Source organism: Magnolia sinica, chromosome 9 (assembly GCF_029962835.1).
Source record: "Magnolia sinica isolate HGM2019 chromosome 9, MsV1, whole genome shotgun sequence".
Taxonomy (NCBI): domain Eukaryota; kingdom Viridiplantae; phylum Streptophyta; class Magnoliopsida; order Magnoliales; family Magnoliaceae; genus Magnolia; species Magnolia sinica.
In genome coordinates this window covers 4,299,871-4,327,002 of record NC_080581.1, presented here as the reverse complement: position 1 = coordinate 4,327,002, position 27,132 = coordinate 4,299,871, and the positions used below count along the sequence as shown (strand labels likewise).

Genomic DNA, 27,132 nt, shown 5'->3' with positions numbered 1-27,132 from the left:
TCATTTATTTTAGCCGTAGTGCCAAAAAATAAGCCCAGTGTGTAATTCAAGTGGATCACATGATTGAAAAGAGTATATGGGGGCAATGCTCACCCTCTAAATTGTTTCCCTTGCTATGGCCAACCTAAATTATGAATTGGCTTTATTTTGGTCCGAAGTCCTAAAATTTAGCTTGACATTTAACAATTATAGTGGATTTCATGTAATCATAGTGGTGGGCCCTGAAATTAAGGGTGGGCATCTCTCTCCCAATTGTTTCCCTTTGTATGACCAACCTAAATCACATACTTATCTGATTTTTGGGCCCTACAACTAAAATGAGAATGAAGCACTTGGTGATTGTGGTTGATATCACTTAAACATTGTTGTCAGACCCACTAATTCTCTAAGTGAAATCACCATGTAGATGTTGATTGGCGTTACCACATGGAATCGATGATAATTGGTGTTGGATTCATGCCTTCATGTAGTAATTTCATAACAGTTGAATTGGTGTATTGGTTGCTAAACCCAACAACCTTCTGTGATTCGCATACTACTTATTACCACTAAAACCAGGTTGCCAAACGAAGGCATGGCATGTGAGGAGAGAGTGAGATGTCATTCCTAGCACGTGTGTGTAATCACAACCATTCATCATATGGGGTAAATTGAGAAGACCTGTGGACAAAAAAAATAAAATCAAATTAGTATATGTTGAAGTATTTCATTTTTAAAAAAAAATTAATATATATATATAAATTTTTAAATTCAAGTTAAATTAATTGTTAATGCATCATTATTTCTCTTTTACTTTTCAGTTTCTTATTTATTTCGATAAAGCTCAATAATAATTTGAACGTTTTCATTGTGAGAAATGTGTCACTTAATGACTTGTTCGTCAATTACAATTATAAATGACAAAAATGATCCATCTTTAAATGATCTCTTATAATGGTCTATCTCTTGAGTGGTCTATCTTGGGCATGTTAAGATGCCCTAGAGTGGTGTTGAGCTTAATCATGGTCTGAAAATTTATTGTATTGATCCAATCAACCAATGCTAATTATCTAAAAAAAAAGGCTATTGGCTTATCCTAACATTAATTTATATTCCTCAATTATAATTCCTCAAGTAGGTTGGGGTTTCAATTATTGTTGATTCATTCTATTTCTAACTCCTGTTCAAATATGTATAACAATTTAATCGTCAGCGTAAGTAGCAGAGGCATCGTCCAACACTGATTTATGTCTAACCGCCCATTCATTTCGAATATTTTGCAAAACATACAACGAGCGGATCGCTCTGAATTTCTAATCAGGAAATATCCGATGAATGGTCCAGATCACTTATCAGGTGCCACGTATGCACGTATACGGCGGATCTCTTTTTGCAATTTCCAGTCGCGCGAATCTCCAGGCAGTCTTCTGGTTAACAGCAAGACGCTTGCTTCCCGCCCCGAGTTCGTAAAAACACAAACACTCACTCTCATTTTTAGGGTTTCTCTAGTTTCTGGATTTTCATCTCTCGTTCATTAATAGGGTATCTCTCTCTCTTTAGAGGTTTTCCAGGTTTTCATATCCATCTCTGATTTTTAAGGTTTCGACTCTCTCATCTCACAATCCATGAATCTCTCTGGAAAAATCGCAGCATCTCTCTCACAAAGCAATGGCAAGAGATTCCTTCTCCTTCGCTCTGTCCTCCTCCAATCATCTTCTATCTCCACTCAACCAGCAGCGTCAGCGCCAGCGGCGAAAACGGGATGGACCAAAACGCCCAAACCCAAATCCAAAAATCCCGAACCTGCTCCTGACCCGACGGTGGTCCGGGACTATGCTGTCCCGTCGGTGGCCCCTCCACAGCAACCTTTCAATTGGTCGAGGCCTGCCGAAGTACCATGGCAGCCGAAGGTCGCTAATTCGGTGCACCTCATGGGCTCCGTGGGAATCCCAGTCCAGCTCGACATCTCCCCCGACGGGAGGTACTGGGCCGTCTCCGTCCTCACAAAGGAAAAGATGAAGGAATTCCCGCAGCTCTGGTGCGTCGATTTCTTCCCTCCCCTCTATCTCTCTCTCTCTATCGATGTCTGTCTGCCTTCCACCTTTTCTTTGTTGCCAGTAATTGGACTGTTTATTGTCAAATAATCGAAGTTGATATGAGGAATGATGATATGATACTTCCATGGGACACTTAGCCCAAACTCTTAACTACTTTGGACCGTCCAGCTAGTGGGACCCATATTGGATTGCTGGCGCCCCAGAAATTTTAGCCAATTCATCTACCATTTGTCATAATTCCATTGGGCCCACCTTGATTGACATGGACAATCCATTTAGTGTCCCCATTGGCATTGCCTATTTATGCATGACAACTAACCACTTGATCTAAAAACTCAAACTGATACAGCGTGGCGAATCAATCCCGTTATCTAATAGCATACGCCCCACATCTCATGGGTTAGGTGCAGGACAACTAACCACTTGCTTTGAAAGCTCAAATTGATAGAGTATGACAAATCAATCCCTTTATCTCGTGGGCTAGGCCACACATTCCATGGGTTAGGCCCTCGGTCAAACGCCCTCTTGGGCCCCACATCACATGGCTATGCCTCACATGAGCCACTCGCCTGTCACGGACCGCCCATGCATCCCACATGCCACCTCACTTGAGCCCGGTGGTGAAAATGCCCTGCATTACCTATGGCCTAACAATCCTGCAGATGGAAAAGTATAGTCAACAGTCGAGATTCAATGGCAGAAAACCTGTTGATTTGATGGTTAGGAACCTCTCAATGGAATGCATTTTGGGCCATGGGGAAGGAAATTGCAGTCGGTTAAGCTGATGGTCTAGAATAATATTGGATGTCCATGCATGTTGAATACACAGACGTCCTATGTATTGAATACATAGATATAGCCAACATTATTCGGCATGAGCTTGGGGTCATATGGGCTTTCTCAGGGCCGATCAGTGGAGGTGGTTCTAATCGCACCAGGCTGGAGGCAGTTTGTGTGGGCATTAAGTTGGTAAGGGAATTCTTCTCAGGTCAGCTTGTGGTGGAAGGTGACTCAGAAAATCCTATTTCATGGGCATCTGCTATCTGCCCATCCCTGTGGAAGAGGTTCTCTATTGTCAATGGGTCACGCAACTTCCAGGGAAAAAAAGTTAATTAGTTTACTAAGTTTCTCCTTTTTGCTATATATATATATATATATATATATATATATATCTGTTTTTGCCATCACTATGTTTCTCGTATGAATGACTGATTATGTTGTCACAGAAATTATTTTCAATAAGTATTTTGCTGATTTCTTATCAATTCTCAAATCATATGATATATGCACCACAACACATTAACTTAGATTCAGAGCAGACAGCAGAATTTATATACAATGAACACCAATATATCAGAAGTGCAATGCCCTGATTGTTGATCTAGATTGTCCACTCTGTTGGCTGCAGATATCAGGTCTATGGATTTTTGGCCATTGAATCGCGTTCATTTTTCTTGTTTTTGACCATCTATTTTCTGCCTTCTATCTGATAGATGGGTCTTCCATTCAAAGTGTTTTTTAAGTCATAGAAAGTCTAACGTGGGGCCTGCAAGGTTGATGGTCCATATTGAGCAAGGCCAAACTTATGTTTATGGTAGGACGGGCATTCTATCATGTACTACCATGTATAGGTGTTGTGTTGGATCATTACCCCATGTACAATTAGGGTTGTCAATGGGTCAGGTTCCATAGTACTTGTACCCGGGCTAACCAGTTTTGGTCTTGCCGGGTTTGGGCCCTTTTGGTCCAAGTCTAGATCTTGGAGACCCAGACCCAGATCCGATCAGGTTCGGGTACCCCCGTTGGGTTTCCATAGGGTCTCTAGATCTAGGTTTCGAGTTTGGGACAATCAAGAGCATTTACATCGTTGGGCCTACATGATGAATGGATTAGATTGTGCACCCATGTGCCACTCTGAGACACATGTTGTGTAAATGAGCTCTCTTACATGTTTGTGGCTTAGGAAACCTCATTTCTTTTACTATAGTAATCAATGAATATTAAATATATAATTTTACTACTAAACTACCCGGATCTGACTCGACTAGACCCAATTTTAACTGGGTCCAAAAGCTGAAACCCGAACCCGATCTGATTCTTGACAAGTCCAATAAATGGGAGCTGGACACGTTAAAATTGGGTTGATTTCATTGGGTGGCTACTGGTCTGGGTACCCATTGGCAGCTGAATGTACGATTTCCAAAAGATATTAGAAGGAACTGTGTAATTTGCTTAAATACTCAAATATCTTCTTTTGGGTCATCTGCGCATGGAATCTCTTGATTTTCTTTTGTGGATTGTGCTCAACCTGTTCTTTTTCCTCTAATATATCAGGATTCCAATAATATTTGAAGGTGATTTGGCACATGTTGCTGCATGCCATCTCAAGGAAAATGATCTCATTTATATAACTGGACAGCTGAGTGGAGATCCACCGCCATTCGCTATCGAACAAGGGCGAACTAGCATTCAGGTATAAATCGATGTGGTTATAAGGGACTGCCTGATCATTTTGTGCAAAAAATGGCATGGTGAAACTGTTGCAATTATTAGCGAATAGTTACAACATATATTATTTCCTATGAAGAGCATCATATGTGAACACACCTTAAAAACCAAGATATAGTGATTGCACAATTCCATAGAGTATAATATTTGAAACCGACCTTACAAGTTCAGCACTGGATATGGCTTCAGTAAGGTTTGGCTTTCCAATCAATTCACATGGGCTGTATATCAGGTTAAGCCCACACTTCATTGGCCACAATGAGAAAATCACCTCAGCCAGATATTCCAATGCTCCTAGTTGCATAGGGACACATGAACAGTCTAATCAATAGATCTAGACTGTACATTAGGTTAGGCTCACACCACAAGATAATCCTATCCCATCTCAAATTTGGCCCCTTTTTACAGCCATCCCTTTTCCAAGTTATGGATGGGATGGTTAGAATTATCTTATCAAAGTAAGCAATGCATGACGGGAACCCACTAAGTGGATGTTTCAGCAAGGAGCTCTGAGTAATGTCTTTTGATACTAATAATATTTTGTTTTCTCCGTCTTGTTTGTTGCTTTGTTTTTCACATTTATCAACATAATTAAATATTATATGTTGTGGTTCTTTTTTTCTTTTTTTTCTTTTTTGTTATGCAAGCCAATCTCTCTTAGTCAGTTTGTATGAATTTGACATCTAAATTATGATTCTGTAGGTCATGGTACAGAGCCTAAGTTTTGTCCAGAAAACTTACCCAAATAAGAGAACACAAGCACCATATGAAGAAAATGGACAAGCGTCTGATGATCTAGCTAAATTACAATTTACAAGTCTCTCTCAAACCGGTATTGCTTCTTCACACCTTATGAACAAACTGTATTATTATTATTTCCATTTTAGTTCTGAAAAGCATTTTCTGAATGGACACTCAAGTTTCTGTCATTTGTTGTACTTCGATGAAGCTTTTTTCTCCCTCATAGGGAAAACACATCACAAATATAATTGAATTACAAAACTTGTCTAGCAAGCTTAATGGCAACTAATAAAGGTTTGTGTAGGCATCTTTACCTGGAAAGAACTTCTATCCCTAAAAATCGTTTCATAAGTGGTAGGTGTACATAATATGTGAGCAACAATAAAAGTGTATATAGCTTGTTATAGAGAGTTATCGAAGAGTCAAGATAAAAAGGCATGTTTGCTTGCTTTCTATTGATCCGATTGAGCTATATGGATTGCTCTGGTTCTCCTTTTCATTTGATGATTGCCTATTTTCTTCTATTTCCCACTAATTTATGCTTATCAAAACATTGCTTACTATGCATTATTTGTTTCTTCATTTGCTGTTGGACTTGGATCTTCTACTCAATATCCCATACCAAAGCTTCTATACACCTCTATTTTCTTTAAGTAAGATATTCTATGAAGAGGAATGATGAAAATGAACCTGACGAAAAGATTTCGTCTCCTTTCTCAGTATATTCTTAGTGAAGGAATTCCTTAAATCTCTCACACCATCCGTGCACGCAAGACACCTTTGTTCTTAGGTGCAGGGCACTTTTTCCCTACTAAGAGTGGACGTTTTTTGTCGGCTGTCAGGCACAAACAAAATTCTTACTACCGGTAATCTGAAAAAAGAACAGGTTCTTCGCCCAATTTGATACTTATGTTGGAAAAAAATGAGGAGACAACCGGTCATCTCCTCCTACATTGTAGTTTTGTGGTGCATATCTGGCCATCCTTTAAAAAAAACAAAAAAACAAAAAAAGTTGTAAAATGCATGTGCAATGCACATGGGTAGCACTTTGAATTATGATAATACAAGGGTAAAATGGTACATATATTTTCTACTTCATTTTATAACGGATGAGTTGCAACACCCTAAGCTTTGACTCACCTCCAAAGCTTCAGCACCCACTACAAATGTGTATACATTTCGAATCTTGCTAAACTGCTCATTGAAGACCAATGATATGTGACACGCAACATCAGCATTTCCCTATAGTTTATGTCAGTAAAAAAGACCCACCAACAAGTTATAGATTAGAACAAACTATGCTCAATATAGCCAAATATAAATAGTGACTCTAATTCAGACCAACTACACCACATGCAGGTCAACCTTTCTGTGATCCAGGTATTTCATATGTTTGGTGGGTCTCATCATGAATGATCACTCCCTAAACTTCTCATCCATTGAAAATCATCTGTCCAAATGAGAAAATAGACAGTTTGAAAAAAACATCTCCCAGATTCCATATTCTTGTCCCACCTAGTGATTGGCCTAATGTTTGGGTGAGGTCATCTAGACATTAAAGCCCGCCTGATGCATAAATTATCGATACAGAAGTCCTTTTTTGGAGTTTGGCACAACTTGACCCCGATGCACCCTAACTCCAGCTCTTCAACGTTACAAGAATCAGATAATATCAATCTAATCTTAGGATCGTATCTCATACATGCATGTCAAATTGAAAAAAAAAAAAGGAGCCAAGAATCCCACCTTAAAAAAATCTGATTATAGGATTGCATCTCATACACGTGTGAGATTACAAATTGCCAAAAAATTGGAAACCAAGAATTTTTTAACATTTCCGGCAATTTAAGAACAGATATTATTATTATTTTTTGAAGACACAGGGTGTCCCCACCCCTTTTTTGAAGTGAGACTAATCCCTATGGATCCACGCAATCACCCACAACCACGTGTATCGGGTAAAGCCAAAGAGGGGAATCACACGCAAGAACAGATATTTTTTGAGGAATAATTTAAGAAAAATAAAATAATTATAGTTCACTTCCCTTAAAAAACAAAATCTAATTGTAGGAATAGGATATCATGTCACGCATGTTTGTCAAATAAAAAGATAAAAATAAAACCAAGAATATCCGAACATTTCAGCAATGTAAGATAAAAAATGAAAAAAACATAAAATCTTCCAAAAAAACATAAAAAATGAAAAATAAAATAATTCTTGATCCCCTAAAAATCTGATTATAGGATAGTTTCTCACACTTGTGTCAAGTAGTAGAACATTAAAATTCATGATTTTCCTGATGATTTCAGCAATTTAAGAAATGAATAAAATAGAAAAATAAAATAATTCTGAAACAATAATTTGCCTAGGAGTCTATTAACGTACTCTTTCGTATAAGTAACGTGTTATTAGAAAATAATTTAAAGAGAACTTGAAGAGAGGGAATATGATCTGATCTAGTCCCATGATGGGCCGCACCTTTAGAATCACACCGAATAAATTATCTGGTATGGCCTTTCTTTCTTTTAGGTGGAATTGTGGTAAAATAAAGTGATAACACAGGTTGGTTCATTTCAAGGAGAGCCGGACTCCAATATTTTCTGACAAGAAAGCAAAAGGACTTGTTGGTTTTCTTCATTGCTCAATCGCATAATTAAATAACTATATAACTCAACCACCCACGATAGCACAACTTAGTTACATGACATGTGTCTCTAACCCACAAAACTACGTAGACATGGATGACTCTTTACATGACATGTGTCCCATACCTACAAAACTACCCAAGCATAGATGACTCTTGACTCAATCAACAACCAACTGTAAAGTCATGGGAAGGCCCCATGATCCACGTGTGAAGGCCCTATGATCCATGTATGCATGTATCAATCCTCCCCGCTCGAAGTGACCTTGTCCTCAAGGTCTACATTAGGAAATCGCTCAAAGAGTGTATGATACATCTCCCATGCAACGTCTTGTGGTTGCATGCCCTTCCATTGAATTAGTACTTCCATAATAGCACGGTTGGCTCGCTTCACCATACTATGGCTGAGAATGGTCTATGGCTTTGGCTAAATAATTCTATCTTCAGTTAGGGGAGGAAAGGAGTCTTGCACATGCACACGAGTCACTATTTTTTTCTTTAGATGTGAGACATGGAAAATGGCATGGACTTTGGGTCCCATTGGTAGTTCCAATTTGCAGGCAACCTGTCAAATACATTGCGGAACCTTGAATGGGCCAAAATAAGGAGGAGATAGCTTCATGGATCTCCTGAAAACTATAGAGGCTTGGCAGTATGGTTAGAGCTGTAAATACAACGAATTGCTAACTTTGAACTCCCGCTCAGTACAACATGAGTTTGCTACCCGTTTCGTTCTCTTGTGTTGCCTGTAAGTTCTTCGTGAGGGAGGACAGAATGTGGTCCCGACTGCATATCTCGGTTGCTTGAACTTGAGTGTTCCCCGACGCATAACGGGAAGCTGGGGGGTGGGCGCATGCCATAAACGGTTTCATATGGGTTATCTTGGTGGTTGAATGAAAAGAGGTGTTGTACCACCATTATGCCCACAATAGCCACTTTACCATTCTTTTGGTCGTTCACTTGATAAACATCGTAGGCAATTTTCCAAACATTGGTTAACCACTTCAATTTTGCTGCCAGATTGACGATGGTAACCTGAGCTCATGTTCAACTTGGTTCCCTGTAAGCGAAACAAATCCTGCCGAAAAAAAAAAACTGGCGAAGATGGCATCCTTGTCGCTGATAATGGTGCATGGCATACCTATTCAACAAAGAGCTAGGCCACCACCGAAGCTTTGTAGGGGTGTGACATTGCTACAAAGTGGTGTACTCAGATAAATGATCCACCAGAACCAATATCACACTCTTATTGTGTGAGAGGGGTAACCCTTCATGAAGTCAAGAGAGATGTTTGTCCAAACACGCTCAGGGGATTGGAAGTAGCTGTAACAACCCTGGTGGTGCCACATTCTTACTTTTGGGGTGTTGACACACATCACTCTCTTAGTGACTAGCGACCATAATGTCACAACCCTGGCCAATAAAATGATGTGGTTATCCAATGAAGGGTTTTGTGAAACCCCGAGTGCCCAGTTGCTAGACTCTTATGAAGTTCCTTGAGAACTTTGGCTCGTAAAGGCAAGAGGCTGCGAGCACTAGGTGGCCCGTATAGTATAGAATCCCATCACTCCATGGTATGTGCTGTCCAACTGGCCTTCTTACCAATGTTGAGACAACGATTGTAATTTAGGGTTGGTGCTGTATTTGGCCCGAACCTCATCAAGCCACGTAAGAATGGGCAGTGATATGACTAAGGGCTTGTTTAATAAAAACTTATTTTTAGTACTAATCATTGAGTTTTGCTAGTTTCAATGATTTTCCCTTATTCATGGCATTTGGTAAATCCACATAATTAAGTGCTTAATTTCGATTTCCATTGAAACAATGGGTTTTATTCCAACAACCCTCTCTTGACTTATCACTTAATGTGGAATATGGTAAGTGAACTTGCTTCCTATCAATAATTTAAAATGACAATAATGTTTTTGCTCTTCTCAATAAATAACAATACTTTTTGGGTCACCTTATGAGGTCTGATCACAAATGTAAACTGTTAATCTTGAAGTACCCGTCAAGCCCTTCAAAACGAGTGGTCATTTGCCTAGAACAGAGATCTAAGCGTTGAGATCTTGGATGTCCAAGTTGGTGTGTTGCTACACCTCTGGGCCACATATGGTAATAATAACTTTTGTAGCCCATTTTTCGAAGTGTTTCTAGACTCCTTTAGCGTAGTGGACAACACATCTTGTAATACTCATTGATAGCTTCGAAAGTAAGCGGCTGCATGCCCTAAACGAAGATCAAAATGCTGAGATCTTGTATGTTGAAGATGGTGTGTTGCTGCACATCCGGGCCACATGTGCGGTAATAACGATTGACTTTGTGGCTCAGTTTTCAAGGTGTTTCTAGGATCTTTACTTGAAGTGGACCGTATATTGTGTAGTACTCATTGATAGCTTCGAAACATGTGGTTGCACGTCCCGAACGGAGATCAGAGCGCTGAGATCTTGTACGTCAAAGTTGGTGTGTTGCCTGCGCATCGAGCTACATGTGCGGTAAAAACGATTTAATTTTATGGCTCAATTTTCGAGGTGTTTCCAGTATCCTTTTGAGACGTGACCGCACATCTTGCAATATTCGTTTATAGCTTCAAAACAAGTAGTTGCAAGTCCCAAACGGAGATCTAAGCGATGAGATCTTGAATGTATAAAATTTTGTCACACATGCTGATAAAAATAAAAAACACAAAATCTAATGTTAGCTATTTGTGCTCAATTTTTGACATTTTTTTCCTTAGGGAGATCTAAGCCTTCTATGACATCCAATGCTTTGAGCTCAATGAAATCAAGGTGTTGCTCGTCCAGATCGGGGCATGGATTGCAACAGAAATTGATGCTCAAGATGGCCTATTCATTTAGAACGAGTGACCATGCCCTGATTTGGACGAGTGATCCCTTGATTTCATAGAACTTGAAGCGTTGAATGTCATGGAAGGCTCAAGTCTCCTAAAGGAGACCAAAAAATTGCAAAAATAAAAATCTGTGACAAATAGCTTACGCTAAATTTTGCATTAAAAAAAATAATATTTGTTAGCATATGTGATGACACACAATTTTGCACGTCTAAGATCTCAACACTTGGGTTTACGTTAAGGATGTGTGACTACTTGTTTTGAAGTTATAAACGAGTATTGTAAGATGCGCAGTCCACATCTCAAAAGGAGACTGGAAATACATTGGAAACTGGGCCACAAAGTCAAATCATTATTATCGCACATGTGGCCCGATGTGCAGTGGCACACTAACTTTGACGTACTAGATCTCAACACTTTGATCCCCGTTCAGGACATGCGGCCACTTGTTATGAAGTTATCAATGAGTACTACATTATGTGCAGTTCACTTCACATAAAAACTTTAGAAACATCTTGAAAACCAAGTCACAAAGTCAATCGTTATTATCATGCATGTGGCCTAGATGTGTAGCGACACACCAACTTCGACGTACAAGATCTCAAGGTTTCGATCTCCGTTCGGAACGTACGACCACTTGTTTTAAAGCTATTAATGAGTACCACAAGATGTGCAGTCCACTTTGCAAAAGGAGTCTAGAAACACCTATAAAAAAAAGGCCTCAAAGTCCAATTGTTATTACCGAATGTGTAACAATACACCAACTTCGACATTCAAGATCTCAACTCTCCAATCTCTGTTTTGGAGAGTGACGACTCGTTTCGAAGGGTTTGATGAGTATTGCGATATTAACGGTTTACATTTGTGATCAAACCATATTAGGTGACTCAAAAAGTGTTGTTATTTTTTAAGAAGAGAAAGGACATTGTTGGCATTTTAAATTGTTGATACGGAGCAAAATCACTTACCACATTCCACGTTAAGTGATAAGTGAGGAGATTGGAGCTAAAAAAATTACTCTTTTTTTCAGTGGAAATTGAAATTTAGCACTTAATTACGTGAATTTACCAAACGCCCTGAATAAGGAAAAATTACTGAAAATACCAAAATTTAGTGATTAGTGTTGAAAATAAGTTTTATCAAACAAGCCCGTAATTTAATTTTTAGACCTTAATTTTCAGTTTAACAAACGACACCTAAGGGGCTTCCTTCTTCAACCCCTCAAGATAAGGCATCAACTGCTTTATTGTCACGTCCGCTCTTGTAGTGTATTTCATAATCATATCCAAGGAGCTTTATTAAACACTTTTGTTGTGCAATAGTGGCTATACGCTGCTCGAAGAGATATTTTAGACTTCTTTGGTCATTTTTAATTTTGAATCGCCTCCCTAATAGTAAGGACACCATGTTTGAACCGCGACAATTATAGCAAGGAGCTCATTCTCATAAGTGGAGAGATTCCGAGTTTTCCCTTTTAATGCTTGGCTAATGAATGCCAATGGTTGCCCATCCTGCATCAATGTCGCTCCAATTCCGTTTCCTAACGCATCACACTCGGAGACGAATGTTTTGGTGAAGTCAGGTGGGGCCAAGACAGGTGCTTTCGTCATGGCTTGCATAAGTAAATGAAAGGTTCATTTAGTCGCCTCTATCTAAGAATTATTTTTCAGAAGAGTTGAGTGGTGATGCAATCTTTCCATAGTCCCTTATGACCTTTTTAGAGTATCCGGTGAGGCCCAAGAAGCCTCACAAGCCTTTGGAGTAGTGGGGCGAGGTGATGGGGACATCACGCGCACACGCACGCCCCCCTTAACGCACGTACACACGGAGGAGGGCTCCACCATCAATCTGTATCGATGACGACGTCCAAGGAGGGCATCCTAGTTAGAGGACTGTGTTTTGGTTCATTGGAGTGAACCTGATAGTCATGTAAAACCCACCATGGGTTTTCATGATCGTGGCCCACTATTCTAATTAATCTAGTATTTTAGGTTTTGCTTATTATTGGTATTAAGAGTATCATGGACGGTTTAGATTGCTTTGATTAGTTGTTATTTTTTATTACTTTATCGCTAAGTCATAAGTTGTGCACATGGCGTGAGTTTTGGGGTATATGGTTTTATTATAAATAGGTACCCCTTGTAGTCTTTTTAATTCATTGAAGATTAATAAAAATTCCTGCGTTTTTCTACTCTGAGTTTCTGAGTTGTGGAAATCCAATTGGGTGTGAAACCCGCCCTTCCTCGAAGGGTTGACTACCGTGGTGCGAAGCTACATTTATCCCGATTCGCCCCCACCTTCTACTATCTATAAATCTTCTCCTACAATCATATACGCTCTAAATCCCTCTATTGCAGCAGTTTTTCTCTCTACAGCAGAATTCCAAAATCTGGCCCTGCAGGAGGGCTGAAACTTCGGCGGAGCACCACGCACAGACCGTATATCGGATCAGCCTGAAAATTGGAGGTTTTAGAGCCCACCTCTGGCCGACTAGACTTAAGAAGTCGGTTTTCGGGTTCGGGGCCCACACGCAAGTGTGGCCAGGCCTCTACACACGTGCGTCAGGTCTGGCCCGCTATCTGCGCACTTGGACTGTCGCCAGGTTCAGTTTTTTTCCGTCTTTCATTCCTCTCTTGCTTATTTCCATAACCCTAACCCTAGATTGCATTAATCCCAATTTATTTAACCCTTTTTCCTAACCCCAGGGTTCTTTGGAATTGAAACCTGTGAATCCTTTGGATTGGGGACATATTTCTATGCATGTGTGGATGAATATACTTCCCTTTGAGTATTGTTTGGTCCAAAGTTTTTTAGTGATCCAACCCTAACATGTGTAGGCCTGGACCCGCATAGATTCCCATTGTTTGAATGTTTGAACTTTTATGTGGGATGTGAAATTTTATGCGATTATTTCTGAATTAGTATGATCTAAAGCCTGAGATCTTGCATATCATATTTAATTTTCATGTCCTGCATCAAATTTGGTATCAAAGCTTAGGGTTCTTATGGGGAAATGCATTACATGTTTAGGGTTTAGTTTGTTTATGTCCATTATGCATCATGTCTCATCATATAGAGCTGTTTGGAGGTCTATAATTCCTGCTACAAGCTGCTAAATTTTCTACTATTAGAAAAATCCCCAATATCTCTTTGCTGGATTTTCTGCTGACAGATTCTTTGGATAGGTAGGTTGCTGAAAATCGAATAGTGTTGTGTCGTTTTACCCATATAGAGTCCTATAGGAGCATTTAGTCCCATCTAGGCGCATATAGTCATAGTAGAAGGTCCTTACGTTGAGTTAGTAGTTGTATGCCCACACGTACGGGTTGTGGTTTTGGCTTCCACCCTACACTAAACATGGAGCAATTGCAAGAATCAGTGAACAAGTTGACCTAGCAGTTTGAGTCTTTGGGTAGGCGGTTGGAACAACGTATGGACCACCGCCTTGAGCAGTTTAATGTGCGTGTTACCCAACTAGAGACCTTCCTCGGGGCAAACCCCACCATTGGGGAAGATGCCCAATCTCAGGCAGGTGGTCAAGAGGTTAGGCCAAGTAATGGAGGTGGCTAAGGAATTGGTCATGAGCGCGCACCTGTGCTCCTACCCACGAGGGATATCATGATCAATATGACCCAAATGCCCAACTCCTCAAGGGAGTTAGAGTAGATGCCCTTACGTTTGATGACCACTTAGACCCTAAAGCTTTTTTAGATTGGTTGGTGGATATAGACCACTATTTTGAGTGGTATAACATGTCAGATGCTCGTCGAGTCCAATTCGCCAAGATGAAGTTTGTGGGCCAAGCAAAGAGGTTTTGGGCGAGGTAGAGCGAAAGAAAGAAAGAGCGAGAGAGCTCCCAATAGTCCATTGGGGAGAAATGAAAGAAACGCTTAAGGAGAAGTACATCCCTTTCTCCTATCGCTTACGGTTGATTGAGAAATGACAGTCTCTTTGATAGGGTTCCATGAGTGTTGCTGAATATATTGAGAAGTTCGAAGAGTACTTGACCCGTTGCGAGGTTGATGAGGACCCCGTACTCACCCTTGCTCGCTTTGAAACGGGCCTCCGTCTTGACATTAGGAGAGAATTGCTCACCAAAGACATAAACACTATTGGACAATTGTATCAAGTAGTGTTAGATGTCGAGCAATACATCAAAGCATCTATGGGAATGCGGTTTGACTTTCGCGATTCTAGTGCTAAGGCCAACCCCTCTGAGGCTAAACCTCACACTGGATACCAAAACAAACCTTCCAATAGTTCTTAGTCCAGGCCCAAGGATGATAAGGGTAAAGAAATTGTCGGGTCTAGCTCGCATGGAAGTAGGACAACTAGGTGTTTTAGGTGTCAGGGGTTTGATCACTTTGCCCACCAGTGCGGCACAAAAGAGGGCACCAAAGTATTCCTTATTGATGGGCAAGTAGAAGTAGTACTCCCAGAGAGTGACGGTGAGGAGGAAAAATATGAGCCAGTAGAAACCCCTAGTGATGAGGAAGAGGGAGTACAAGAGTCTGCGACTTTCGCAGTTGTGCGTTGTGCATTTGCTCAAGCAAAGAACTCTGATAATTGGTGCAGCAGCATGATCTTCTATACTTGTGCAAAATGTGGGGAAAAGAGTTGTAAGATAATCGTGGATAGTGGTAGTTGTGCCAATGTGGCATCGACTAGCACTGTGAGTCATTTGGGCTTGAAGTTTGAAGCCAACCCTATAGTGTCCTGGGTTGATGAAACTTCCATTCTAGTCTCGCACCGTTGTCTTGTTCTTATTCAATTTGGATCATATAAAAACACTTTGGTGTGATGTTGTTCCCATGGATGCTTGCCATATCATTCTGGGTAGACTGTGGCTCTATGACAAAGATGTTACCATATTTGGTCGTTCAAATGTATGTACATTCTGGTTCGAGGGCAAGGTGGTCAAGCTAAATCCACTGCCACCCAAGAATACGACTGGAAAGGAGTCCACCACAGAGTGGTGTGAGTGGCTCAAAAGAATTGAAGGAGTCCAAGTCTAAGTCCAAACCTCTCCATATTCTAAATGCCAAAGACTTTGAGTGAGAAACGGAGGCGAACTCGATGATACACGCCCTTGTGGCTAGGGAGTGTACCATAGGTTAGTGTAGAGTTACCCACTGAGGTTATTCAGGTAGCGCATGAGTTTCGTGATGTCTTTCCTGATGATCTACCGAATAAGCTTCCCCCTATCAGGAATATACAGCATGCTATTGATTTAATCCCTGGGGCGACTTTACTAAACCTCCCGCATTACAGAATGAACCCAAAGGAGCACGCTGAGTTGAAGAGACAGATTGACGAGCTCCTAGAGAATGGTTTCATTCGAGAGAGCATGAGCCCGTGTGCCATGCCCGTCCTTCTTACACCTAAGAAGGATGGCACATGAAGGATATGTGTTGATAGTAGGGCCATCAACAAAATCACAGTCAAGTATCGGTTTCCCATACCGCGTCTTGATGACATGTTGGATATGATGGCTAATGCTACTATCTTCTCGAAAATTGACCTCAAAAGTGGTTATCACCAAATCTGTGTACGCCCTGATGATGAGTAGAAGATGGCCTTCAAGACAAAGGATGGGCTATATGAGTGGCTAGTTATGCCTTTTGGGTTAACTAACGCCAAGCACTTTCATGCGTGTGATGACCCAAGTGTTGAGGCCCTTCATGGGGGAGTTCCTGGTCGTATACTTTGATGATATATTGATTTATAGCATGACTAAGGAACAACACCTCAACCACTTGAGACGGGTATGTGGGATCCTTAGAGCCGAGAAATTGTACGTCAACCTAAAGAAGTGTGCGTTTTTGTCTAATAGTGTTATCTTCTTAGGTTTTATTGTGTCAGCTGAGGGCATATCGGCAGATCCCGATAAGGCCAAGGCCATCATCAATTGGCCTGAACCCTACAATATTCATGAGGTGTGCAACTTTCACGGCTTAGCTACCTTCTATAGGCAGTTCATTCGAGGTTTCAGTTCCACTATGGCTCCCATCACGGATTGCATAAAAAAATAAAGAGTTTCAATGGACAAAGGCAGCCTTAAAGGCCTTCAAGAAGATAAAGGTCAAGATGACCGAAGGTCCAGTCACGCGACTTCCAGATTTTTCAAAAGCTTTTAAAGTCGCATGTGACGCGTCGGGAGTCAGCATAGGAGGAGTACTTAGTCAAGAAGGGTACCTTGTCTCCTTTTTTAGTGAGAAACCGAATGAGGCGAAACAAAAATATACCGCTTATAATGAAGAGTTCTATGCGGTAGTGCAATCACTATGCCATTGGCGTCATTACCTATTGCCGCAAGAATTCGTCTTATTCTCATATCACGAGGCCTTGAGATATCTAAACTCTTAGAATAAATTAAACCCTAGGCACGCCAAGTGGGTTCAATTCCTTCAAGAGTACACTTTTGTGCTTAAGTACAAGGCCGGTGTAGAGAATAAGCCTGCCAACGCATTGAGTCGTCGAGTCACATTACTCAATTCCATGAGTGTCGAAGTCACGGGCCTCGAGGGTATCAAAGAAGATTATTCTAAGTGTCCAGATTTTAGAGTTGTGTACGCATCATTGTTAGAGATTCTGTTAGGAGGTAGCAGTGAGTACTTGATTTTAGACGGATATTTGTTTAGGAGTGACCGCTTGTGTATACCGCTCACTTCCCTCTGCGATTTTCTTGTTTGGGAGATACATTCAGAAGGGGTCGGGGTCATTTCGGTCGAGACAAGACCATTGCCCTAGTGGAGGATAGGTTTCATTGGCCAAGCCTCAAGCGAGAGTGGCCAAAATTATAGGGCAATGTCGTACTTGTCAACTGGCAAAGCAGAAAAAACAAAATATAGGATTATACACACCGTTGCCAATTCCATCTATCCCTTGGAAGGACATCAGTATGGACTTCGTGCTTGGACTCCCCAAGACTATTCAGAAACACAATTTCATATTTGTTGTCGTGGAACATTTTTCTAAAATGGCCCACTTCATTCATTGTTCTAAGACCTCTGACGCATCTCATGTTGCCAAGCTGTTCTTTAGTGAGGTCATCAAACTGCATAAGTTACCAAAAACTATAGTGTGTGACCGTGACGTGCGATTCATGAGTTGCTTTTGGAAGACACTATGACACATGATGAACACTAGGCTTCAATTTTCTTCTGCCTACCACCCTCAGACCGATGGTCAGACTGAGGTGGTCAATAGGAGCTTAGGGAGTTTGCTCAGATGTTTAGTGGGGGAGCACACCAGGACATGAGACACTGTACTACCTATAGCCGAGTTTGTGTTCAATAGTTTTATCAATAGGTCCACAGGTCAAAGTCCTTTTGAAGTTGTTACTGGTTATAAGCCTAGGAAGCCGATTGATCTTGTTCCTATGTCACTGTCACATAGGCCATCAGAGTCTGTAGAGTCCTTTGCGCATCACATTCATTCATTGCATCAAGAAATCAAGTGAAAGATCACTACTAGTAATGAACAATACAAGTTTTTTGTAGACCAGTATAAATGTTTCAAGGAATTCAATGTAGGGGACTCTGTGATGGTCCGTATTAGGCCCGAGCGGTATCCTCATGGGGCTGTTCGTAAATTACATGCGCGTAGCGCTGGACCCTTCAAAATTATAAAACGAAACGATCTCAATGCGCATGTGGTAGATCTTCCACCTTCCATGAGAATTAGTTCAACATTAAATGTGGAGGATTTAGTTACTTTTCAGGGGACCGCTGATACTTTATCCGGCCATTAGTCCACCCATCCTGATTCTCTAGATTTGTCCCTTGATCCACGGCCTCTTCCCGACCTTTCTTCCCTGCCTCTACCTCCCATACTTAATCTCCCTATACCTAGAGAGGAACTAGAAGATATTCTGGACCATCGGATAGTATCAACGTCGGACGGCGGGTTTCAAAAGTACCTGGTTAAATAGAAGTCACACCCAGCTTCAGACAGTACGTGGCTCGCTGAGGAGGAGTTTCAGAGACTTGATCCTGACATTTTGGAGCGGTTCAGGAGTTTTTTTTCGCCAGTGGCAAAATCTTCACAGCCGGAGAGAGTTGATGGGGACATCACACGCACACACGCCCTCCTTACGCATGTACACGGAAGAGGAAGGCCCCACCATCGATCTGGATCGATGGCGTCGTTCAGGGAGGGCCTCCTAGTTAGAGGACTGCATTTTAGTTCATTGTAGTGGACCCGATAGTCATGTAAAGCCTACCATGGGTTCTTACGATCGTGGCCCACTATTCTAATTTATCTAGTATTGTAGGTCTTGCTTATTATTAGTATTAAGAGTATCATAGACGGTTTAGATTGCTTTGATTAATTGTTATTTTTTATTACTTCATCGCCAAGTTATAGGTTGCGCACATGGCGCGAGTTTTGAGGTATATGGTTTTATTATAAATAGGCACTCCTTGTAGTCTTTTTAATTCATTGAAGATTAATCAAAATTCCCGCGTTTTTCTACTCCTTTAAGTTTCTGAGTTGTGGAAATCCAATTAGGTGTGAAACCCTCCCTTCCTCGAAGGGATGACTACCGTGGTGTGAAGACACATATATCCTGATTCACCCCCACCTTCTACCACATATAAATCTCCTCTTACAATCATTTACGCTCCAAATTCATCCTCTATTGCAGTAGTTTTTCTCTCTACAGCAGAATTTCATAATCTGGCCTTGCAGGAGGGTTGAAACTTTGGCGGAGCACCACGCACAGACCGTATATCGGATCGGCCTAAAAATCGAAGGTTTTGGAGCCCACCTCTGGCCGACCAGACTTAAGAAGTTGGTTTCCAGGTTTGGGGCCCACACGCAAGTGCGGCCAGGCCCCCTGCGCACGTGCGTTAGGTCTGGCCCGCTATCTGCACGCGTGGACTGTTGTCAGGTTCAGTTTTTTTCCGTCTTTCATTCCTCTCTTGCTTATTTTTCGTAACCCTAACCCTAGATGACATTAATCCCAAGTTATTTGACCATTTTTCCTAATCTTAGGGTTCTCTGGAATTGAAACCTGTGAATCCTTTGGATTGGGGACATATTTATGTGCATGTGTGGATGAATATACTTCCCTTTGAGTATTGTTTGGTCCATAATTTTTTAGTGATCCAGCCCTAACATGTGTAGGCCTGGTGATGCAGGACATGAGATTTAAATATGATATGCAAGATTTCAGGCTTAGATCATACCAATTCAGAAACAATTACACAAATTCCACATCCCACATGAAAATCCAAACATTCAATTAAAGGGGAATCTATGCGGGTCCAGGCCTACACAGGTTAGGACTAGACCAATAAAAATTATAAGCCAAACGATCTCAAAGGGAAATAGAAATCAACCACTCATGCATAGCAAACAGTCATTAATCTAAGGGATTCCCCAATCTCAATTCAAGGAACCCTAGGATGAAAAAAAAGGGCAAATAAATTAGGGCTAATGCAAACTAAGACTAGGGTTTAGGAAATATGAATGAAAAGAGGAAAACTAGAGGAAAATCCGGAGAAAGCTCCTGCGCGCAGATGGTGACCCGGGGCTGACGCACGTGTGTTGGTGGGTTGGCCGCACGTGTGGTGGAAGCCCGCCTCCCCAAAGTGACACCTAGGCTTTGATCGATTAGGGGAGACTTCTAATCCCTCCAAGTTTGACGACGATCCGACGTAAGGTCGAGGTGTAGTGCTCCGCCGAAGTTTCAGCCCTCCTACAGGTCCATATTCTGGAAACTGGATGTAGAGGAATGAATAGCTACAAAATCTGGGAAATTCAAAGCAATAATGATAATAGCAGATGAGATATATGGATGGGAGAGGGTAGGGACGGATGGGGATAGATGTGGCTTCACACCACATAGTTAACCCTTCGAAAAGGGAGGGCTTTGCACCCACTTTTGAATTCTTCCACAACTCACTAAGAGAGCAGAAAAATAAAGCAAGAATTTTTATTAAGCTTCAATGAATCAAAAGAACTACAAGGGGTGCCTATTTATAGAGAAAACCATATACCCCAAAACTCGCACCATGTGCTCAACCTATTACTTAGTGATGAAGTAAACTAAAATAAAAACCAAACAAAGAAATCTAAAGCGTTCATGATGTTCTAAATAATAACAATAAGCAAAACCTAAAATATGAAATCAATCTGACTAGTTGGCCACGATCATGAGATCCCATGATGGGCTTTTCTTGACTATCGGGCTCGCTCTTTTGAATCAAAACTTCGTCTTCTAACTAGGAGGCCTTCCTTGGACGTTGTCATCAAGCCAGATCGACGGTAGGGCCCTCTTTCGTACATACGTGCGTTTGGGGGGGGGGGGGGGTTGGCGTGCGTGCACGTGTGGGCAGCTTGCGTGCACGTGTGCACATGATGTCCCCATCACCTGGACCCGCATAGATTCCCCTTGCTTGAATGTTTGAACTTTTGTGTGGGATGTGGAATTTTATGTGATTGTTTCTGAATTAGTATGCTCTAAAGCCTGAGATCTTGCATATCATATTTAATTTTCATGTCCTGCATCACAAGGCCATTTAAGCATGCAAGCAATTTTTTCGGGGTTAACAGCTACTCCCTGTTGTGATATTATGTGGCCTAAGTATTTGACTTCCTTCTTCTCAAACATGCATTTTGTTATCTTGGCATAGAGTCGGTGAGCACGTAGGATCTTCAAAGTGGTTTGAAGATGCGCTAAATGGTCTCCCCAGGGTCGACTGTATATTGATATGTCACAAAAAAAGAAAAGAAAAGAAAAAAAAGAAAAAAGAAAAAAAAGTAGACCAAAATAAACTTGCGGAGATATGGCATAAAGACCTCATTCTTTATGCCCATGGTCTCCCCAATGGGCATAACAAGAACTCATGGTGCCCTTTGTGTGTTCAGAAGGCAGTTTTGGGAATGCCATCGGGATGAACTCAGATCTAGTGGCATCCAGATTGAATGTCAAACTTGGTAAAATATTTATACCCATGTAGCTTACTAATTAACTCATCCATAACAGAATAAAAAACTTATCTTTAATGGTTTCCTTGTTGAGAGTGGCAATCCACACAGAGACATCATTGTCATCGCCTTTTCAAACCAGTAAAATTGGGGATGAGTAAGGATTGGAGCTCGGTCTGATGATCCCCATATCAAGCATTTCATGAACTATTTTCTCAATTTCATTTTTATGGTAGTGTGGGTACCAATACAATCTCACATTAACAGGTTGGCTTCCTCAAGATAAGGGAATCCGATGGTCCTATGGGCACGGTGGCAGCAACACATGCGGTTCCATGAACACATCCTTTAAGTTATCGACTAGAGACTTCAGTTGATCGTCTGAGAGAAATGGTTCTAGCTGGCCGGTCACATTGCTGATGCACACCATCGCCCCCCTCATCCCGCTTCTGAATCAACTTCATGATGCTTTTACACTTGACCACCTAGGTTTCACTTGGCGAGCGTCTTTTGAGCTTGTGTTCCCTTCCTTTCATTGAAAATCACATAAGCATCTTTGAACAATTCCAAATAACGGGTCCTAATTTGCGTAGCCAATGAAAAATCCCAAGGATAAGCGATAGACATCGGTGTGAATAGGTAATCCTTGTACAGTGATGTCAAGTCCCTTGCATTTTCCCTCACTAGTGAGCCTTTCACTGTTGGCCACCATCATTTTAAACTAGTCCCACGTTGCGCCTTGATACATGCTCTTTTGATCACAGTTGGGGTTCACAAAGTTGTCTGTGCTACCCGAGTTGATTAAGATGGTCAACTGGCTACTTATTGATGTGACCTTCAACCCTCATAGTCTAGGGTATCGGAGCCCCCGTAATAGCGTGTAATGAGATCTCTGGAGAGGGTTCCTGAGGCTCTTCCGTAACCACTTTAGCTTCATTGAGCTCTTCGCCGATCTCTTCCTCATCCAATCAGTTGCCTTCTGGAAGGAAGAGTTTTTTTGTTTAATAATGATGCCCTGAATGGAATTTCCCGTCGTAGTTGCAACAGAAACCTTGATCCCTACCTTCTTTGATTTCGATTAGTGTCAGCCATTTGAAACAACCAAAATCAGAAGTCAGTGGCCATATCATCCAATATGTGTTAAAAGAAAAGCCCCTTTTAGGATTCTGCTTTTCCATTTTCTCAATTGTTCGCATATTTTCTTTGTTCAAAATATAAGAGGAAGGTTATTGATTCTGACTATATCTAGGCTCATTTTGGAGATGAAAACACAAGAAATTTAAGCATGATTCAACAAATTGGCTTATGTATATGACGTGATTCATGTCATTTGATAGTCATGTTTGTAAGAATTATGCATGTTAAACAGATAAATTGCATTTTTTTTTTACCCATTACACCTTCCCATATCATATTCACAACCTTGATGGTGCAACAATCAATCATGCACGATCTTGATTGTAAAGAGTTAATCTATAATTATGCTTTGAATATTGGCTTTCTAGGCTCTACAAAAGTCAGTACAGTTGTTCGCATGCATTTGTAATCCTACTCTCCTACTTGGCCTTTCATAAGAGGATCACGATTTTATCAAATTCCTTGATATTTGGGACTATATAATTTCAATATACTTTAACAAAAAAAAAGACTAGAATTTTATGAGAGATTAGCATTTTATATGCTGACACAATTCATAATAATATCATATATCTTCAGGAGACACGAGGAAAACTGTGCAGTCAGTAGGGAGCCCTTGGAGAGATCTTTTAGCTAATCCAGAGCAGTGGTGGGATCACCGATTGGATAAGCTCAATGGATTGGTGATCATTTCTATCCACACACTCTGTATTTTCCCTTCAGAAAAAAAAAAAAACACTGTATTCTTTGTTTGGTATGCATATATGTAAAACTTAGAATTGTCTTCTTATTCAGGTGAGCCCAAAGCATCCAGATTTTAAACACAAGGAGAAAAACCTGCCAATATGGATTGACCGTGCACCAGAACAGGTCCTGTCGGGACTTGAAGGACTAAAATTTGATGTGAAAAAAGGAGAAAAGGTTAAGCATGGATCGCCTATAAAAAGAACAGTTGGTGGTGAGTATTACTGGATATACTGGTCAGCTTGATGATCATTGAACTGCTTTGTGGACAATTGTTGTAGAATGCACAATCTAACTCTTTCCATAGAAATGATGTTACCACTTAAATTTGAAACTACGAACATTATGTTTCTTTCTTTATTAACATTTTATGACCTTTAAGTCATTTAGATGCGGACACGTGTCTGTGTCAGGTGGTTTTCAAATGTCAAACTTGCCATCAAGTCTGTAGTAAAATATTATATTTTAATAGTATATTGGTGATTGTCATATTTAAAAAGATCTGTATAAGCAAATAAAGATAATAAACCTATAAATTAACTATTTATATGTAAAAATGTATAAACATTAAGAATTAGTATTTAAAGTTTTTTAAAAAAGTAAAGAAATGGTATTCTTACTTTTTTAATTTTAACCAGTCCCACAAAGTGTTGACAAAAAACAGAGATGTGAGGACATGGTACATTTAGAAAAAGGGGCGCACTCCAGTAGTACCGGTACCACCGTAAGCTTAAGGTGATACTGGGCAGATGTGAAGCCCAGCAAAATGTTCACAGAATCAAACCCGTACATAGTATGTGTCACCTTATGCATCACCTTAGAAAATCCAAAGGCCCAGAAATCAGCCTGATCCAAAACTCAGATGAGCCACAGCACATGGAACATACTGAGAGGGAATGCCCACTGTTGTTTCAGTGAGGGGTTCACCTAGTTTTGGATATATAATCAAGGCCATTCAGATCCTTCATCCTGTACAGATGAAGTGTCAGGAAAAAATTCAGGTTGTTTTATGATTCATGTGGGCCGCTGTGAAATTCATGTGTGGATGTTGCCTCTCAGCTCATTCCCCTAGCTGTGGCTCATCTTAGATTTGGATCAGGCTGAGTTGTTTTCTGAGGTGATGCATCTTATGGATGGCTTGGATTCCATGAACACATCATGTGGACCCCACATCTTCCTGTTATCACCGGAGCTCCATTCTTAGTCTAAAAAGCTAAATATATCCTTGTTACGCAGTTTCTAACTCTGCCTGGAATCTACAGAGCCATCCTCGAAACCATGCCTGGAATCTACAGATGCATCTTGGAAGGACTTGGTGGAAAACCCAAAGAATTGGTGGGACAATCGATCCTGTAAGGTACCTCAGCAAGAACACGGAATTTTTAGCTTTGAGCACTCATCATTCAATTCTTCTCACTGTATTCTAATGCAGTTAGTTCTTCTTCTTCTTCTTCTTTTAATGCTTTTTGCTCATTTTCATTCTTGCACTTGCAGCTCAATCCCAAAGCCCCTGATTTTAAACACAAGGTAACTGGTGAAGGATTGTGGATTAACAGGACACCAGCTTGGGCATTGTCTAAGTTGCCGCCTTCCAAACCTAAATCAACAGTCAACATTAACATGAAGGACACACTACTGTCCTGAGTGCTCTACCCTGTTTCCTACGACTTATTCTGGTTAGATCCTCACTTGTCCTCCATCTGGCTTTAAGGTTTTGGGGTACAGTATTCTGTGCATGTGGGCCCCACAGTCCTGTGATCTATGATATTGGTCTGATGAAGCCCAACATGGATGGGCGATGCCCAAGGTAATCAAGAACGGTATTGGCTGTAATGGCCAGCCTTATGGCTGTTATGATTTGTAACGGTCATTTTTTTTTGAAGGAAGAAACTGTAAAAGCCCTTAAACGGGACCATTAAGGGCCATTTTTTTTTTCAGAACTGGTGTTATAAACCTCTACTGCGAAACAGATCCTACCATCATGGCCGTTATGTAATTGTTTTTTAATATCTGCCAGATCGGAAGATCTTAATCATTTTAGATCAGTGGCTGCAAATAGATTTCCAAGAGAATTATCATTGTGGTCCACAATGTGAAAGACAGGATCTTTCCATTATGGATATTGTTGGGGTGTCTCCTTCCATGGTCTGGCCCATCAGATCAATGGCATGGGTGATCAAGCTGTGCACCTTACAGACATGGAATCTTGCCTGCTGAGGACCATTACCTAGTGAATTCCCTGAAATGGCAATAGGCCTGAACACGGTTTTGCTGATTTCTGAAGGTGGGGGATACAGTGTGAAGTTCTGAAGAGGACTGGTGCATTTCTTTCATGCAAGTGTATTTATGTGAACATACATGGCTCTGCTTAGTGCTTGTCCGGCCAGCTGACAGGTACTGTTGTCCTAACGTGAGCTATCCATCAATAGGTTCATTGTCCGTGAGCACCACAGATATTTTTCGACGCCCATATAACACTTATACAGGATCATCAATTCCCTTTAGCTGCAACGTTCATTGATGTTATCATGTACATTTTTTGGAGAATGCACAAGCAAGAAAAGGCACTTTAGATGCCAGAGATGGAAAATGTTATGGCCATGGTTGTAATCTTGTAATTAATGGTTGGAGGATTGCATCTTGAGAATGAACATTATAAATGGGACTGAACTCGGGCTCTGATGGATTGTGGGTGTTTGGGGAAAGAAATTATATAAGATGAGATTGCACAATTTTTACATTAATTGCATATAATGCTTTGTAACCTCTCACTGTGGCCAACGATATTGTCATGTGTGCTTGTAAAATGCAGGTCCTGCAGTGAAGGGCATAGATTTTCTTGCATGAAATGATGATTTTGCCCTCTTTACTGTGATGCTTGCATCGCATATGCGTCATCTTTGGGTTCTTAGGGGGTTATGATAACCCTTGGTCACAGGTATTTTACAAAAGATATGTTATTACTAAAATGTGGTTGAAATTTTCAAATTTAGTTGGTGGGGCCAAATGGGAAAGCTATGGGCGAGTATAAATTCTCTGTTCACTACACAGGTGCTGTGTGTACAACTGAGATATGGCAAGTTCATCATGAAACTAGAGGAGGTGCTGTGCGACAGCTAAGATGTGGTAAGTTCATCGTGAAACTGGAGGAAGTGAGTGCATGCTCATATCCTTTTGATGAAATGCCTCTAGGCTATGTTTGGTTGCAACAAATATCATGAAATGGCGTAGTATTTTCCACCATATTAGACTGATTAATCACTAAATTTCATGGTATCTGGTGCCAACCAAATATATCCTCAAAGATGGGGAAAAAATGGAGTGTAAGAAAATTTTAGGATATGTAGATGTTCAGCTAGGGCTGTCAATAGGTTTGACTTGGGTTTCTTTAGTGGCAACGAGCTTGTTCTGTTTAATAATGGTTTCTTAAAGTTAGGTCAGGCTAAATATCTTAGACAACCATTTATGAAGAGCCCCAACAATGCTCGGACTAGGCCTCATATCAAACATTAATCTCTCCTTGCCAACCCAACCC

General features: G+C 40.8%; 1 protein-coding gene across 4 annotated transcripts; it reads left to right on the top strand.

Annotated features, from left to right (window-relative positions):
* The first annotated feature begins 1,440 nt into the window (after positions 1–1,440).
* LOC131256702 (protein OSB2, chloroplastic-like) lies at positions 1,441–26,335 on the top strand. Of its 4 annotated transcripts, none has more exons than XM_058257696.1 (8): positions 1,441–2,017; positions 4,371–4,509; positions 5,247–5,376; positions 23,433–23,536; positions 23,649–23,811; positions 24,860–24,954; positions 25,092–25,273; positions 25,882–26,335. In XM_058257696.1, exons 1-7 carry the CDS (start codon positions 1,605–1,607, stop codon positions 25,239–25,241), a joined length of 1,194 nt encoding a protein of 397 aa, XP_058113679.1. In that variant the 5' UTR covers positions 1,441–1,604; the 3' UTR covers positions 25,242–25,273; positions 25,882–26,335. The 4 variants fall into 4 exon arrangements, with proteins under 4 accessions (XP_058113679.1, XP_058113680.1, XP_058113681.1 ...); XM_058257697.1 differs by having other exon boundaries at positions 25,092–25,285; positions 25,996–26,335; XM_058257698.1 differs by lacking the exon at positions 25,882–26,335 and having other exon boundaries at positions 1,442–2,017; positions 5,247–5,361; positions 25,092–25,637.
* Positions 26,336–27,132: the final 797 nt, after the last annotated feature.